General features: G+C 36.9%; 1 protein-coding gene across 1 annotated transcript in view; it reads left to right on the top strand.

Moving 5' to 3' along the window:
- Positions 1-18370, top strand: part of LOC121428714 (nuclear receptor subfamily 6 group A member 1-like) — a 37304-nt gene extending 18934 nt beyond the window's left edge. Inside the window, exons 3-6 of the mRNA XM_041625523.1 lie at positions 1808-1975; positions 6142-6197; positions 15027-15750; positions 16053-18370. Of these exons, the coding sequence (XP_041481457.1) occupies positions 1808-1975; positions 6142-6197; positions 15027-15750; positions 16053-16291 (1187 nt within the window). The 3' untranslated portion in view covers positions 16292-18370. The remainder of the gene's footprint in view (positions 1-1807; positions 1976-6141; positions 6198-15026; positions 15751-16052) is intronic.
- Positions 18371-18776: the final 406 nt, after the last annotated feature.

Here is an 18776-nt window from a genome sequence, read left to right as displayed (position 1 = left end):
CAACGTCGAAATCGAGGAACGGTTTCGATTCACATGGATAACTCTGAAAAGGTTGAATACATCGGAGATGGAAAGACCATCAGACCGAAAAATGTGTCGCCTCGATTTTATTTTTCATTAATTTATTTCGTGGAATTACGATAATCCTCTTTCAGATTATGTTCTTCACTCTTTAGTTGAATTTAAGGGAGAATGCGTGGCCTTTAAATTGCAGTCTTGCAAGTGCTTATATGGTTTAAAATCATTGCTCTAACTAAAATGCGAAATTTTTAGTTGAAATTTATAGCCAAATCGATGCAGTAAAAGCATTTTCAGAAAGTAATATTTCCAAGAGGAAGCGCGAAAATTACTTTAGGTCAATGTTTTTTAATCCAAGTGAAGACAATTTTGTCAGTATTCATTATTTTCATAAGTTTTAAATTATCATTTAGATTTCAGGAGCTCATTAAATGTAGTTAGTGAAATATTTCAAGACAACATTACAGTATGTACTATTTTCAGTTTTCCTCCCGTAATGTAAACAATTCATTATATTTGATTGATCCATAAACATAGAATCGCAAATACTGTAAACCATTAAAAGGCAATTAAAAGCTTCTTCATTGTCTAATATACAAAATATCAAAGCATTTTATACAATGAAATAGCAATATTTGTGCGTATATCATGTTGTCGACATTCTTTTGCGAACGGACCGAGATGTCCCTATAAACTGAGTGAAACTTAAAAATGTCATGACTTTTTATGTTATATTCAAACTAACTTTTGTTTGGGCGTAATTGGCCTTTATTCTGTTCTCCGTGCATAACTGCTCTCCCTGAAAGCACAAGTCCACCCCAACAAAAAGTTGATTTGAATTAATAGAGAAAAATCCAACAAGCATAAAACACTGAACATGCTGAACATTGTATCAAAATCGGATGTAAAATAAGAAAGTTATGACATTTTGAAATTTCGCTTAATTTCACAAAACAGTTATATGGGTATCATGGTTGGATGCAAATTAGGAGACTGATGACGTCATATACTCACTATTTCTTTTGTTTTTTATTATATGAAATATGAAATATTCAAATTTTATTGTCAAGTGAAAAACGATTAATTCATCCCTGAACACGTGGAATTAGCATTGTGTAATATTATATGGTTCAGTCAAGTTGGTTCTTATTGTCAAATTTGTAATAAATGAAAATTTTATTGTATAATTCAAACAATAAAAAAAAGAAATAGTGTGATGGACATCATCGATTGTCTCATTTGCATATCACTGAGTTGTGCATATCACTGTTTTGTGAAAAATAAGCGAAATTGTAAAATGCCATAACTTTTTATTTTTACATCCGAATTTGATGAAATTTTCAGCGTTATGCTAGCTTGATTTTGCTCTATCCAAATCATTTTTTTCTGGGGTGGACTTGAATTTGAATACCATTATAACGTTATTGTTCAATCATGCTTATATGTTGTTATATTCCACCCTATACCATGGAGCTAAAGCTAATAGCTCCATGCTAATACGTTGACCGCCTGTCAAGAAGGACAGAAGATCTCGTTTGAAAAGTCTGATTCTGTCGATTGTCGAACCTCGAACCTCTCATGGCCTCCAAACCATGCGACAGGCGTCCTACCACTGACCCACCGTGTATGCTCGAAAGTTGATTACAGTTTATGGTGGCTCAGTGGTCGCCCGCCTCATGAGCGGAAGGTCTTGGGTTCTATCCCTGGTCGAGTCATACCAAACACTTATTACAATTATTATCATTATTGTTCTTGTTGTTATCAATTTTGTATGTCTTTATCTATCCAGGAATCGTATCATGTGAAGGATGTAAAGGTTTCTTCAAGAGAAGCATATGCAACAAGAGAGTTTACAGGTGTATGAGGGACAAGAACTGTATGATGTCAAGACAGAAAAGGAACAGATGTCAGTACTGTCGACTCCTTAAATGCCTACAGGTCGGCATGAACAGAAAAGGTAGGCTTATCAAAACATGTTAAAGTACAACTTCAAAGAGGTTTGACCATTGAAAGACCACTGAAAGACTTAAAATTGGTGAGGTCTTACAGCGGTCTTCAAGATCACTGAAATTTGTCATCTCTGCGGAATGGCTCGGAAAGACCCCTCAAAGAACTGATGGATATTTCTTGTCTCACTGGTCTTAGACTAGTCCTATAAAGATCTTTCAATGGTCTTTCAGAGATCTTTTATGCAACAAGTGATCTTTCCGAATTCTTTCCATGGACTTTGCCTGGTCTTTCAATGGTCTTTCAACGATCTTTCAATGATCTCTCATGAGTCTTGCAGTGATCTCCACAAAAATTTTGAGAGACTGCCGAAAGATCATTGAAAGACTATGAAGACCTTTGAAAGTTCATCGAAAGACCACTGAAAGACTGCTGAAATACCACTGAAAGACCATTTTCCAGTAAGACCGTTGTAAGACGTTTTTGAATTGTTTCAAAAAGTTTTGGAGCCCAAGAAGACCACTGAAAGATTGGTCAGGACTCGTGTAAGACCTCAAAGTCCATTGTAGATTCATTGAGAGACCTCTGAAAGAACAATCGAAATTCATGGTCTTTCAAATGTCTTTCAGCAGTCTTGTTCTCTGGAATGTGGGTTGAAGAAAGTTCAGTAAACATGATAAACGACAAGTAGCCGATAATATGCCTTTGACGATGTCGAATCTTCAATTTAGTATTATGTTGTGGTAATAATTATTTGAAATGATCCTGTTTTAACATCTTTTATTGATGAAGCTTAAAATTGAAGTTGAATGAAGTGTAATCGGTGATTCTACCCCAAATTTGTTGTATTCTGTTAGCTTATATCCCTGTGGAATTTGATGTTTATACTGTACATTTTTTTATTTGACCACATTTACTGTTAATATTGGTTTGTACGTCAAATTAGTTCATATATGATAGCACGATTAATTTCTTTTTTTTTAAATTTATTTTAGACTCTATCATAAATATAGATTGAAGACCATCATCAACAGGTCCCTTCAGGGACGTGACTAAAGAAATGCTATTCGTCATAATTCAACAAGAGATGGCGCTTTTCCTCGAAAAAATGGGGAAGTGCCATATCTTGGTTCTGGATCAGTGGTAGCATGCCGAGTAAAAAGGGAGATTGAGATGGAGAGAAGGGGGGGGGGGGGCTGACCGTGTGTAAATGCAATGATAAAATAACCACACTTGACTTTCTTCGAGTCTGATAAAACACCATTGAATGCTCACTTCATTATCGTAATATACTCAGAGCAAAGCTTCAAAAATTCAGTCTTTTTCGAGGTCGTACTTCAAAAACATCTCAAGGAATTTACAAGAATGAAGTAACATTATAGAAGGAAAAATAGGAGGACTGGACAAGACGAATTTGGCAGAATTACTCACTTCCAATTCCCTCAAACGAATGTTGCGCAAATTAAGATTATCCTTGGGAAGTAACTGGGAAAAGGGAACGACATTTAAGCGATCAATTAGTCTTTGTCATAGGCATAAGTCATAAACAGGTGCCTGATTTTGCCTTCAACTTAGTTTTAGGGGAGGAAATAGAGGTTGCACAAAAAAGAGGAAATGGGGTGTATGCTACCATTCATGTTTAATGCGTTTGAATACGCATTCGGCGATGAAGGAAAAAACAGATTTATGGGAGGTTTTTTTTTTTGGGGGGGGTCCAGACGCATTCTTCTGACTCTCGAACTCGATAGTTGGGTCATGGGTTCGAATCGTAGTCATTGCCTTAATTTTCAGTAGCAAATTCATCAATATATTTTGCACTTGCCCCATTATATTGAATGGGTCAAGAATTGAAGAATTTAAAAGAATTATATTGATATCTGGTCTTGATAATCATTCCTCAAAATACTAGTGTATATACCGGGGCCCCCGTCTAATAAAGAGTTGAGATTGATCCGATCAATCGCATCTATGGACAGCCAGCAACGTCAACATATAAAATGCATGTTTGTTGAAGAAAAAACTAGATATGAATGTATATCCATAAATTAATTGATTTCTTGACAATGTGGTATGTTAAGTTCTCCTTTGTTTAAAAATTACATTTTACAAATTTCCTCTAGAGGAAATTATGACACTAATGGATTTCCATAGAGTTACGATTGATTGGATCGATCGTAACTCTTTGTGAGACGGGGCCCGGGTCTGCAATCGGGCCAAAGCCTGCATTAGAGTGGATGTGAGCGCTAAAATAAAAGGAATTATTCATAATGATTAATTATGATATAAATGATAATAATACTACCGTCAGAAAATATTGCATAACTCTCTTTACAAAGTTTATTTCACGGTGATACCTGGGGAGTGTTTCATATAAAAGGATTTGGGGGACGTTTACTCCTACAAAGTCTTTCTCGTCGGATAGTTATCATGGTAACAGTGATTCTCAGCCAATCAAAATCAAGGAATGATATCGGATCTGACGAATAAAGAGAAACATTTCTAGTTGGGAACAGTTATCATCATTATTGATTTGGCAACTGAATGTAGACCTATTATTAGAGTCTTGATGAGGGGAATGACGCAATAATTTTAACTATACATTTTGTTGGTCAAACATTCGCGCGGGAAATGATTCACGCTTATTTGGGGGTCGCCCTGGAATCGTCTGACTCTGATCACGGCGCCGACTTGCTTCAAGACAGTGATCTCAGGCTAGTACGGGGTGACAACGGGGACACATAGATCAATAAGTGGAAAGTCATTTTAGAATCAAATTATATATGTTGAAGAGAAGAGGAAAAGAGAGAAATTAGGACAGAGCGAGCGTAGTACCCAGAAAGAAAGCGAAAGAGGTAATTAATGGTATTGGTGACATACTTCTCAAGTCCAAGAATTCCCCCAAAAAATTATCTCCCATCAAATGGGGATTCGCCCCCCCCCCCCTTCAGTAATGGCACCTAAATGCCACTTTTACACAATTTGACTTTTTTGTCGTGACCTGGTTTTTCTAGTTATTCGTGCCCAGTGTCATGAAGGAAAATGAAAGGTGAAAAGTATATTTGAAAGTATTGAAGACAATAATATTTTAAGATTAATGAAAGAATGAATCAGTGGGAGATGTCATTAGCATAGTCGTTAGTTATAAAGAGAACAAAATATGATATTGTTCTGAGTATTCTATTTCAGGATTTGTCGGTGTTTTAACCTATTTAGATTCACCTGCTCTGAAAAAGAAAAAGTAAACGCAATTAGCGCTTCCTACATTATTATTGGTGAGAGTTAGAGAGGAAAACTCGGCCATGTTTATTTCTTTATTTTTTTCGTAAAAGAATAAGCCAACTACAGGATACTCTATTTTGTTGTATCAAAATAACCGATTAATTGTTATACCCGAATACAAGCACGCCCATGCACTCTTAAAACAAGTCAAATTGACCAGACCAGTAGTCAGCTGAGTGCAATATTAGTGATATGTCTTGTCATATTCCTGACAGGCAATATTCTAGTCAGAAATAACTATGTTCTAGTAATATACGATTAGAAAATAGTCTAATATGACTAGAATAACAGTTGCACCCAGCTACCCCCAATTATTTTTTACTGATTTGTTTTAGAGTGTGCGAGACTAAATTGTAAATGACATCAGTGACCTTTATGATTAGTGATTGAAGACATCTTCGTGTGCATGGGGAGAGGTGGGGGTGGGGGCGATGTAAAAGAACATTGTAGATATCAATTCGGAATAAATATTTTATCGTAAAACGGGAAACAATGCGAGTATACGTCATAAAGCCATCTTATAAACCTGTTTATGTTTAGAATACGACATGGTTCATTAATTTTTCATCAAAATACATGTACCCCGATTTTACTAATATAGCCATTACATCTATCAGAACGTCAATCGTGTGGATTGAAATAGCGCCATCTATCGCTCAGTCTTTCTATCTGTCTTGTTAACTTTACTTCTTTGATGCAGACTCCCACTCCGCCCCTTCTACCATCTAAGCCTTTTATCTCTCGGTCTCCCTTTCATTTGAAAACATGAGATTAATATGATTATTGTAAGAAAGCAACTGCCCATCGCTGATTATGTTTTTTTATCATTCTTGACAGTCCTCGAACATCTATATACATAAATGAATTCTTTCAAATCCTTATTTGTTTCCCATTTAGCTATTCGTGAGGACGGTATGCCTGGTGGTCGAAATAAAAGCATCGGGCCTGTTTCGGTAAGTTATATCAAATATATTTCAACTTGTCTACAATATTGTTATCAACTTATTCAAGACAAACGTTTAGGAAACAATAGAGGGCACCAGACCACTAACGTACATAAAGAGGACTTTATACAGACATTCAAAGAAGATAAGTGTACAGGGAGGCATTCTGTATAGGTATTGTAAACAAATCCATATTTCAACCACCCTCATTAGTCCCCTGATATAATAAATATATATATATACACCTCCTGATACACTTACTCCTTGAACAGAGATTTTGTACAAAATTAAAATTAATAGATTAATGAATGAACATTGTGGATGAAGCACACTAAACTAAAAAAAAAAACTCTTCTATACTATACAGTCGAGAAAAGGAAATAAAAGAAAATGGGGACGGAGAGAAAAGGTGAATGTGACTGCAATGTTTAGTGGTCGAGCGCCCTCTATTGGATATTTGTCGTGATAGCGTGGCGATTTTTCACCAACACTGATCTGTATGTTACTATTACCATTGATCTAAATACTATCAGTAATCACCAATCAAGAATTCATCACCATCATGGGGTGTTTCCGTTGTCCATTCTTCGTGTTAGACTTTACGATGCTGAAGAAAGAAAAAGAGTTTTTAAATTAATTGAATCAAATTAATAATGAAAACAAAAATCATGAGAAACAGGAAAATGGGAAGTTTCAGAAGAAGAGTAAAGTGGTTAATGAGGGCGTATAGGAAGAGGAGAAAAAATGAAGAAGTAGAAGAGGGGAGGAAGATGAAAAGAAAGGGAAGGAGTAGAAGAAGGGTATAGAAGGAGGAGGGGAAGAAGAAGAAGAGGAAGACGAAGAAGAATGGAGGAGGGAGAAGACGAGAGATGCGGAATTCGAATATGAAGCTGATAAGCAGTGTTCAACAAAGACCACCCCTCAAACAGCGAAGCAAACATTGTGGTAATACTTTATGTTGGTAAGAAGCAGCAAAGAAGAAAAACATCCAACAAATGATGTTCATTGAATGCTGTCTAAATTGAAAATAAATCGGTGAAACGTGACTCGCTGGCACAGAAACCATACAAGTTTGTGACATGATTGAAATTAGACAATAGAGAAAAGAATGGGGAAAGAAAAAAAAATCAAATTGGAAAGTCTTAGAAAGTTCCGAATAAATTGAAATGCGATTAAAAATGCGCCAAAATCGATTACGGCCTTTCAAAACGGGTTTAAAAAAATGCAATGAGGGTTATGGGGGAGGGGGTACCTGCCGTGAAGGATAGTCTTCGACCGTTCAGCGGTTTTCAAAGAAGCTGAAGTATTCGCAATTCCTTTATCAGTTTATGATTGTGAGAGTGGTTTCATCTCTTGAGTGCTACTTAGTTTCAGAAGACAATTATTTTATTTTACAAGTTCCCTTAAAAAATTCCCTTCTTAAAGGTCAAGTCTACCTCAGAAAAATGTGGATCTGAATCAAGAGAGAAAAATCAGACAAGCACAATGCTGAAAAATTAATCAAAATCAGACGTAAAATAGGACATTTATGACATCTCAAAGTTTCGCTTATTTTTAACAAAATAGTTATATGAACGAGCCAGTAACATGCAAATGAGAGAGTCGATGATGTCACTTACTATTTCTTTTGTTTTTTATTGTTTGAATTATACAATATTTCAATTTAACGAATTTGACGATTAGGACCTCCCTGCCTGAAGCACAAAATGTTAAAATAATGGAATTCCACTTGTTCAGGGAGGAATGAAACTTCATTTCACAAGACAATGATGAGAAAATAAAAATATTTCATATAATAAAATACAAAATAAAATAGTGAGTGATGTCATCAGTTCCTCATTTGCATACCGACCGAGATGTGCATAAAACTGTTGTGTGAAATGAAGCGAAACTTTAAAATGTCATAACTTTCTTACTTTACATCCGATTTTGATGAAATTTTCAGTGTTATACTTGTTGATTTTTTCTCTTTTTACTCAAATCAAGTTTTTGTTGGGGTGGACTTGTCCTTTAAAAGCTTTTACCTTAATTCACTCCCACCCACGCCTCCTCTATATTTTACCCCTTCCCTCTCTCCCCCACTCTCTCTCCCCCTCTCTTTATCGCTTTCTCTAATTCTCATTTTCTCCCCCTCCGCCATTCAACCACTCCTCGTTTATATCAATTGTTTCCGAAACAGTCTTATTTTACATTTTTCTGCACACAGCCACCCATAATGTGTGTGCGTGAGTGTGGGTGTGTCTAAGGGTTTTCGGACTTCGAAAGAACGTGTTACTATTTGGTCACATTCTCTTTATATTCTTTTCTCCTTTTGAAGCTGATTGTCTGGGAATGCTCAAGGTTGTCTGGGGATTTTTTTCCGGACGAATACAAAACAGATTATTGTAAATCATGGTTCCTCGGGGAACTGACCATTGTCGTAATATCACGGCCCGTGGTAATACGATCTATTTTCCACGGTGATGGGTTGGTCATCGGGGCGGGACTCCACTGACCAAGCTCTCAAGCATCTGTCTTGTCATCACATTGTTGGATAATATTACTATTTCTCTCTGTTTCTACTCCCTTCTTCTCGAGGTTATAGTAACATAATGAAGGCCGTGGCATTGGATGTGTTCATGAGCCGTTTGGGACACATTCGGAATTGCTTTAGTGCCCTAATCAGAACTCGAGAAGTTTTAATGATTTTCCGCCTTAGTTTTTATTCTTGGGGATGATTTTTTTGGGAAATACACCGACAGTACTTGCTCTGAATCTTATGCTGAGCAATCCCTTGTATTAATTATATCCCTTCGGGTTCAGAAGACATGTAGAGATTTATATGGTCCGTATAATTTTTGTCGAACACAATCATGAAACATATTGTCGATGATGACTGTGATCAGTACCGTATACGGGAACACTAGACATGGTGATGGATTAGCGCCATCTGTCGTTCAGTTTCATGTCGCATTTTGGCTGGCGATGACGGAGGTGGTCGGGAAGTGGTGCATAGAATAATTAGATTCCGAATAGTTCACAACAACAAACAAAAAGAAAACGAGGGAAAGTGCTGGAAAAATCCATAACCAGTGTGTATTTCGCTAAAACTGCAGAACGAAACCTGCATGGCTCCTGCGTCACAAGCTTGTCAAAGCAATAAATTAACATCGACTGTCTGCGTCACTCGAACAGGTGTTTCGGTTAATGGGGGATAGAACTTCATCGAAATGTCTCGCATTGAAAAGCAAAGATACATTTACGAGATCACATTAATGTTGATGTGTTAATCATACGTGATAGGACGGTAGACTTCTGTCATAACCAGTGCTTTATTTACATCCCTGTCGGTAAACCATCCTTCAATCTGACGGCGTTTAAAGGGTCATATTTAATGCTGACATTTTCATAGACTACCATCACTAAATGTAGTCATTGTAATCATTGTAGGCGTGTTGTTTCTCGGAATTGACAGTTTACTTGTTGGTTTTTTGTTGTTTTTTTTCAAACCCGTCTTGTTAATGATAACGTTTCCATCAATATTTGGGTCAATTGTCAACTATTGGATTTCTTTCATTTTTTTATATCATTTTCTAAAATATTACCCTCCATTATAATCGTACAGGCATAATACAGAATGAAATTTTTATTTTTAGTTGCATGGGCACGCGAAGTATAAATAAGTAGGCTTGATAAATACTTGCAGAAAAAAATTGCTGTCATTTCCCGGGTAACGCTAATGATTAATGATAAAACAAAAAAGAACACTTCAAGTCGCAAAGTCGAATAATGGGCTGTAATGGTGAATGCCTCGCTCAGACCCTTTTTTTTTTAAAAATCAGTTGGTGTAATAGGCCAAATCTATATAAAGCACTTTTTAGCAGTTTGTTATTCTGTTTGATGTTTTAGAATATTATATTTACGATCATTATCCCGACGGAAGTTTTCTTGAAAACAAGGTATTTCATTCAACGATAACTCGCTAGAGATGAGTAATTAACACCATATGTGATACTGTCTGTCCGTTGAATAAGAAGTTTTGAAATCTCAGGAGGTGAAGCGCGTCATCCTCCTAACGAACATCCCTGTATTGTTGGCTCTGGGCCTAATATCTTAGTCCGACCTTGGCCCGTTACGTAACGATCTAATTGGCGAGTGATATATATTCGAGAGAAGATGTGCAAGGACACGTCGAAACGAATGATAAGTAAGACAGCCGCGAATGTGATCGTGACGGCGCACAGATCACGTAAGCTCGTTTCCCCCTCACCCCCTAACCATCAGGCATCGAAGCCAGCCGCTGCCGCAGTAGCTCGGGGACACTGCCCTCAAAGACCGACCCGCATGCGACGTGTTATGTAACACCAAGGTCGTCGCCTATGTTTCAAATCGATGCACAGTGCACACATTTTTCTGAAAGCACGAATCCGAAGCGATTGTCTCTCTCTTTCCATAGGTCATCTTCATCCATTGTTGTGTCAGTCGAGCGTGACTGTGTTCGAAATTGTGAAAGAGTTCCAAGAAATATCCGTGAAAACGTGCTCGGGTCCCGAATGACGGGGGGGGGGGGGGGGTGTTTGTGTAAACCAAGCATGCAAATATGATATCTTCCTGACGAGATTAAAAAAGGTGAATAGGATTTTGCTGGCAGCAATCGCACACGGGCGAGGTCAGAGCATGATAGAGCTACTAACGGAGCTCAATGATCAGAGGGACATAATGTGTATATAGGAGGGGAATTGATTGGGGTTGTCCAGCTATTGAATTTTTAATGAGATTTTGCTGAGAATGAACAACATTAAAAGGAATTTGATTTCATTGTCCATCGGGGCGGTTTGGACGAGGAGCATGAATTTCAATATGATTGTCGCGCATGTTGCGGCATTTCACTTTTGGTCATAACCCTCATAACATCGTGATAGAGAATGCATCAGGATTCACTATCGTCCGATGAATATAAACTGGTATGCAAGAAACACAATAGTGAAGGCCGTGTTAAGGTGACCGAATGGGCATTATTGGGTCAGGGAATTTGGGAGAGAAAAAGGCGGGGCTGTGGCCGGATTTTGTGGGGAGGTGCAGGGGCTACGGGGCGTTGACGGGGGCAACGGTGGGGGGAGGGGGCGGATGGAGATAATTGACGAGTTTAAGAACCAATATCGGGATTGAAGTGATTAGTTTCGGTAATTTCAAACATGGGCATTATTTGAATAGATTTTCAACATTTTCAAAAATTATGAAACATTGTTTTCACAATATGAAAATGATGTAATAAACGGTTGTTGCGATTAAGAATTCTTATAGGCCTTCCACGTGACTTCATTCAACACATTCTTATGGCAGACGTTGAAAAATTATGTGTCGACAGTGATACCAATGATTCAATAAATATTAGCAGGGTTTTTTTTTGTAAAGTCAATTTTTTTTCTAAGAACTATATTAAATCGGTTGTAGTTGGTAAATAACCATTCTTTTGTCGCAACGAATGCGCTGCAAATTCGCGACTTATTTTATCCCTGAAGCGGGATGGGGCACCCCCCCCCCCCGCTTCTGGCTCATGAATTCATGTATCTTCTCATCTGTTTTAGTAGTCCATTTTTCCATCAAGACATTGCGATTCTCCCGTGGACAAAAGAACACCCAAAACGGCGTAGCCTGAAAACCTTTTTTGGTAGATCAAACAAATCGCGACTCCTCTGAATAAAGATGTGTTTTCTTTTTTTGTTTATGATTCTACAAAATGTAGATTAACATTTGACAATGATGAATAATTATGAATACTTATATGAACATTTTTATTTTAGGATAATTGGGGAAGTGAAATGGCAGTACTTAAAAGTAAACATGGGAATAACCAAGGTAAAAACAATTTCATTAGGTGGGGATTACATATAAATAAGAAATTGAGAGAAATTGTCTCAAGGTAAATTCGATTAGAAACTAATAAGCTGTCAAGTTACCCTTTCTGTTTCACTTAAATAATAAGGCGAAGACTAGCCTTGACCAACCTGCACGCATCGCATTTCGAAAAGAAACTTGGGTATTTTTGTTGTGAAACATTTGCAAGAAATTGTCGTTACTTTATAAAATGACAGGCATGATATTTACCGCAACTTTGAATAGGGAATGAGTGAAGTAATATTCGATTATTTTATTTTATAGAGTACTTCATGGCAGTTTCATTTGAATATATCCATGCAATACGCGAAATCCTACAATTTCATATATAGGAAAAAGATAAGTGTCCCCATGAAAAGCTCGGCCGCTTTGATCACTCGCTTTCGATTTTCTTCGAAAATTTTATGCGTCTTGCCCCCGGATAAATTCTGCGTATAAATATATCAAAGGAGAGATTGACTGTTTATACACATTTTAATTTTTTAGAATATGGAGCCTATAAAACATTTCAGTGGTAATTAAACAAACTTTGATAAAGTCATTATGATAAAAAGAATGTGAAATGTCAATGAAGTAACATTAGAAGAAATAAGAAATAAAAGTATGGGCACATTTAATATAATTAAAGGGCATATATAGAAAATATGTAAGAACGGGTTGATCAAATTTTGAATTGTCTATTTTTTCCATGAATTTGCCATCCATATTTTCGTTTGAATTTCGACCAAACCAAGACAATGGTATCTTTTCAAAGAAAAAAAATATTTAAAAAATATGATTGCGAAAGATTGAATGAAAGCGGATCAAGAAAAGTCAACTACTGATGTTAACAAACGAGATCACCGGCTCCGTACTTATCTCATATCATTTTCCCATTTGGACGGCGGATGCTGCAACTTTCCTTTCATCATGTATTTCTGATAGAAATTTCTCATAGAAACGCTTTTCTATATGGTAGGGGGCAGAAGTCAAAGTAAAACAAAGACAGCACAATACTTTAATTCTTTTAATAAATAAAAAATAAAAATGAATATTGGAAGCATGGAACCGTAAGTCATGGGTCAGATTTTAATAAGTTTAGTGTTATACTTTCCAGAATATAACGTTTTCTTTAAAAACCTTTTTTTTTACCTTTCAAAACGAATGAGAATAAATTATGCTCTTTCCAGCCCCCTCCCCCTCTCCTTCCCGTTCGACCACATATCACCAATTATCCCCTACCGCATATTTGAGAAGCGATTTGACCACGTATCACTAGGTAATGTTTAATGGAAACACTACAACACCCAAGGTTACAAAAATGTTTTCATCTATTTAGTGTTTTTACTAATCCCGCAAAATTAAACTTATTCTTCACGGGTAGCCCTTCAAAAGTTTGCATCATGAATTTTTGCCCCGCGTAAGGTAATTCTATCAAAGTTGGATGGATGGAATATTCTTGTGTAAATGTTCTTATATCGTGTGTTTAGCTTTGGGCACCCTTGTTTTCATGTAATGTTCCTAAATTAGCATGACTTCACGACTACAAGAATGAATGCGATGTGGCAATGTTATTTTTTAAACAATTATGCTTTACAGAAGCCATATGGATGAACTAGTAAAAGCTGAAAAAAAAAAACATTCTTGCTATTAAAAGAAAAATTTTCATTGCAAAATATGGTCTTGGTAGAAATACATATTTTTTTTTGTTTTGGGGGGATCTTTATGAAAATAACAAGTTCTTCAAGCACTCGTTTCGGCGCATCATGACCAAATCGATCGGTTTTATGACACCCCACCCCCCCCCCTAAATAAACATTATGCCCCTGGTATGCAACAGGAATACAATTCCAGTTGTATTGACACTGTTGGTAATTCAGAGGCCGCCACAATATTCCTAGACAATGTTTAAACAATTTTTGAATATCACCGATGAAATTTTATTACAAGGCCTATACTGATGAAATACTAGGAAAATGCAACAATTTGACTTGTATCAATAAATTAAACAAAGAAATGCGTCTGTCGGTTGTCTAATGTTTATATAACATTCTTCAATCGTTATTGTTACTTCATTCAGTGCAACATAGAACTCTAAACAATGTTGTTTTATATTTTATATATATATATCTATATATATATATATATATATATATATATATATATATATATATATATATATAGTAAATAGTGGTAGTAAAATACGAGCTGTGATTGGCTGGATTGGTACCACGTGACCTCCCTTCAAAAAGTTATATTGTACATATGTACAATATAACTTTCGATTTTTGGATGGCAAAACCCGTGTTAAATGAATGGGGAGAATATCGATTAATTTGTTTTCAATCGATATATTTGTATATCGATTTCCCAAAGTAGCATTTTTATAATTTCCGATAGCAGATAGAAATACAAATTTACGTGGTTTAACCCCTTGCAGCAGACGACAAATTGAACATCGTGTTCAATTGGAATTTCACAAATATAAGGTAAGAAGAACGTATGCCATCTAGATCTAGACTATGGTAAAATCCATGATGGGGGGTTTAGATTGAGGGATCTATTTACTATAATAAATAGTGAACTTCTATCATACAATATTACTGGACTATATGAACTCCAAAAATAAAATTATTCCTCGTGCAAGCCTATTTCACCTCGGCCTTCGGCCTCGGTGAAATAAACCTGCACTCGGGATAATTTTATATTTGTCGTACATATAATCCAGTATATTGTACAATAGATTGTACACTATTTATATAATATTAATTAAAAAACAAGTATCAACGCTTTGTCCCCGCAAGTTTAAGCCCGAAATGAATAACATTTTCACTTCACATTATGCTCCAATGATGTCAAAGAACATATTTATTTTATTTCAATTGTTAAACACATAATATCATTTCAGACTAAGTATTAATTGGCGTATACGTAGGATAAAACATAAAGAATATTTTGTTGTCGTTTATTTTCTTTGTCCAGTTGAGCCCTGAGGAGATCGAACGGATAATGTCTGGTGAGGAGTATGCACGGGAAGAGATGAACGGACTGGCAACCAAAAGCCCTAACGACGGTAGTGATGGTGTCTCCCCCACTTTCTCACCAACTTCCGTGGGATCGAGCTCCAGCGATCACTTCTTTGACTTCGCTGGAAACCCAGCCCTTGTCGCGTCTGGTGTTGTTGGCATCAGCGCAGTCGAGTACGCGCGTCGCATGGAACGCGCAGAACGCGAGGCCTCACGCAATTTAGCACTCCTACCGGAAGTTGAAGCCCTCATCATGGCTGAACCGACTGAACCGCTTACCCTGCCTTTCGAAGTAGCTACGGATCAACCGGTCAGTTACGCAGGAATCTTTGAACTCATCTGCAAGCTCATGGACCGAATGCTTCATCACCAGATCCAGTGGACCAAGAGGCTGCCGTTCCAATCAAGAATCCCCATCTCTGATTCAACATCGCTCCTGACCACTTGTCTTATCGAGCTCCTGCTGCTTGAAGTCATGCGGACGCAGCCTTTGGAACTCTTCACCAAGCTCGGTCAAATCCTTGACACCTATATCCCCAGTGAGGACGAGCTGAGAAAGTTCGGGCAGAATGGACTGGAGATTATCGATGTGGCTACCAACGCACTTGCGAGATACCGGGCACTCAAGGTCAGCGTCCAGGAACACGTTTGCCTGAAGGTTATCTGCTTCTTAAACCCTGGTAAGTCAACAAATACCCCTCTGACCTTGCAGTGCAGCCAATAAAATCAGTAGGCTTCTTTCACGATTACAGTTTTCTTAAGAAATTACCATTCCATTAGCGCCTTCCAATCACTCATCTGTAGAAATTAATAATTGTACTACTTTAGAGATCTTGGTCATTGTTTGAACATTCAGTTTGGATTGTTTATATATAAAACATATTTGATTTAGTATTTCTGTAAGTATCAGAATGCGTGCCCGTCAGTTTAGCCTTGTGGAGATTATTATTAGTTTTGTTTTAACCTCTTCTTTTGCCCACAGAGAATCCAAACTTGACAAAGCTGCCGGTTATCCAGGATCTAAGCAAGCAGTACTACTACGTACTACATGACCACGTGCAGCTGAATAACAACATCGCAGCGGAACGATTCCGTGAACTTCTCATCCTCATCCCGCAGATCCGACACCTGGCATTGAAGTGCAATGCGATCTCATTTGATAATGCGCCGCTGCTCTTTAAAGCCATCATGCATGCCGGTGTGACACCGCTCAAACGCTAACGTTTTGTGGAGATGCAACGAACGTAGAGGGCGTCTTAGCTATACCCTAGCTAGACAGAGATTTTCCAACCCGATTTCAATGGGTTACCAAATGGCACAATTTCTATTGATGTGGCTTGCCTCACAAAGCACTGTGCGCCATGTTGATACCCCGATTGAAACCGGGTTGGCCGAACTCTCTCTATAAAATCGCTCTGACCCAAGAGTTGAACACAACACAAAAGAGTTAAAGTAACAACCATATGTGTTGAAGTAAAATCCACAATCAATGTGGTTACCCTTTTTGCAGCCTAATCAAATAGGTTTACACAGTTGTCATATTATTGTCCAGATGTTATCAAAAAGGTTTTAAATGCAAATAATTAAAATAAAAAAGGTTTGTAGCATTCTGACAATATCAAGTTTAAAAGCTACTTTGTGGGAATGGTATGGGTATTAGGTAGTGTAAATGGGTTTTCACAGGTTTGTGAATATGAATATTTGGCAAGTCTTTATGGTAATTATATTGACATTTGATTGGTTAAAAGCTTATTATAATTATACAGCCTTATTGCATGAAGCAGTATCATAAGCTATTATGATGCAATAGTAAATTATGACGCCTTTAACTATTAACCTGTATGTAAAATGGTGGTATATATTATTAGCGGACGCGCACAGCGCATTCCATATAAACGTTGTGTGTGTTTTAGATGGATGGTGGTTCCAACTACGAAGGAGACTATATTATAAAGACCACCAAATAAGGTGTAGCATGCCCAAAACATGTTTTGTGAAACATGATATTTCGACCATTTTGAATGGAACTTTAAAAAAAAGTAAACTAACACTTATAAGTGATATATATGACGGACAACCGTGCACTAACGTTTTATCCATCAATGTAAATAGCCTTTTTTAAAGTATAAAAAGAATATCATTTTATGGCCATGTTTTTCTTATACTTCGTATCAAAACATGACGTGAATGTGTGTGTTAATAATAGATAAGTACAGTGTTAAGAGTATATAGAGTTGAAGTATTCAATATGTGTTTTGTGCTTAATGGATTTGTGTGTGTTAGTATATATCTCATTCTATGAAATGAAACTTGATCACTGTTCATAGTTCGTGTGTGTAAATGAATAGTGATGATAAATATAATACGATTCTATATCATAATTAACGTATTGCGAATTATATCAAGTTCATGTGGAACTCTTCATTTTTCAAGATGTCTTTTAAAAGACTCTAATTTCTTTAGCGAAAGTGAAAAAAAATGTCTTGGGTAAATACTCCTGTCTCAAAATTATTACTGGACGTTAGGGAAATATAAGATAACAATGTATATACATGTACTCATAATTAATAATTGAATGCTAATCTGTATTGGAAAAGGAATGTTCATTCCTCGTAGAGACACCGCTCCATTAGTGCTAGCGTTTATATTGCCTTTTGAGGGAAAAGATTCAAGAGGTTAATTTCAAGATAATTGCCATTTAGATTGAATTAATTGAATTTGAAAGTATATTTCAATGACTATTCTAAATGAAAAATGTCAATGATTTTTCTTGAATGATATCAATATCTCATTCTTTGTAAAACGCCGACAGGATACACGAACTTTCTAAGTGGGCATATTATACCCGGCTATTTATGCCGATATCCAATTATTTCTAAACGTAAATTTGGTCCACGAGTAATCCGAAATGCTACGGCCTCATTTTATTGTTCTAATTTGTTTAAGGTTAAGGAAGTGAAAATGTAGTATTACTAAAAGAATAGTAAGAAACATACTCCATTGGGCTTAAGTACAGTGTTATACGCTGGAAAAAGTCACTCGATTTACCTTTGGTCCTTCATCAATTAGATCGAAAATACTTTCGATTAAAAATGAAAATTGCTATAGGGTCGACCTGTATGAAGATGGAACAGCGCTAGCTGTGCGAATCGCGTACTTTGCGAAGTTAGAGGTGTTGATCTATATAGACGTTACTTGACTTCACGGAACTGAACAGGGGTCGTTGCAGAAAGAGTTGCGTTTAAACGCAAGTCAACAAATCAACCGCTAGTCCCAAATGCGCGCTCTGTTGATTGGTTGAAAATCAAGTTACGCATGACATTTAGACTTACGATTAATTGCAACTCTTTTTGCAACGGGCCCCAGATCAGTAGCTTGACTTCGCTCCTTTCTGGTTTGGGCATGCGCACAAATGAGATGAGAATCGTGATTTTACCATCGAAAAATGATCGAATTACGAGAAAAATCACCCATATCGTCATGGCTGTACGAAGGAATTCTTACCATGGGACAGGACGCGTAAAACATTTCAAAGGAACTCGAAAGCGAGGGAGCGAAGCAACCGAGCTTGTCATTGGGGCGATTTTACATATTTTGTGATGGTTTTTTTAACTTCTGTGGCGGGGCAACTGCCCCTGCTCCCCACTGCGTACGGTCATGCATACTGTCTATGTAATTCTGTTGTAATAATAATGTCTTTTTCAAG

Source organism: Lytechinus variegatus, chromosome 15, assembly GCF_018143015.1.
Source record: "Lytechinus variegatus isolate NC3 chromosome 15, Lvar_3.0, whole genome shotgun sequence".
In the NCBI taxonomy this organism is placed as follows: Eukaryota; Metazoa; Echinodermata; class Echinoidea; order Temnopleuroida; family Toxopneustidae; genus Lytechinus; species Lytechinus variegatus.
The sequence above is the reverse complement of the archived record's forward strand: the minus strand, read 5'-3'. Positions and strand labels throughout refer to the sequence as shown.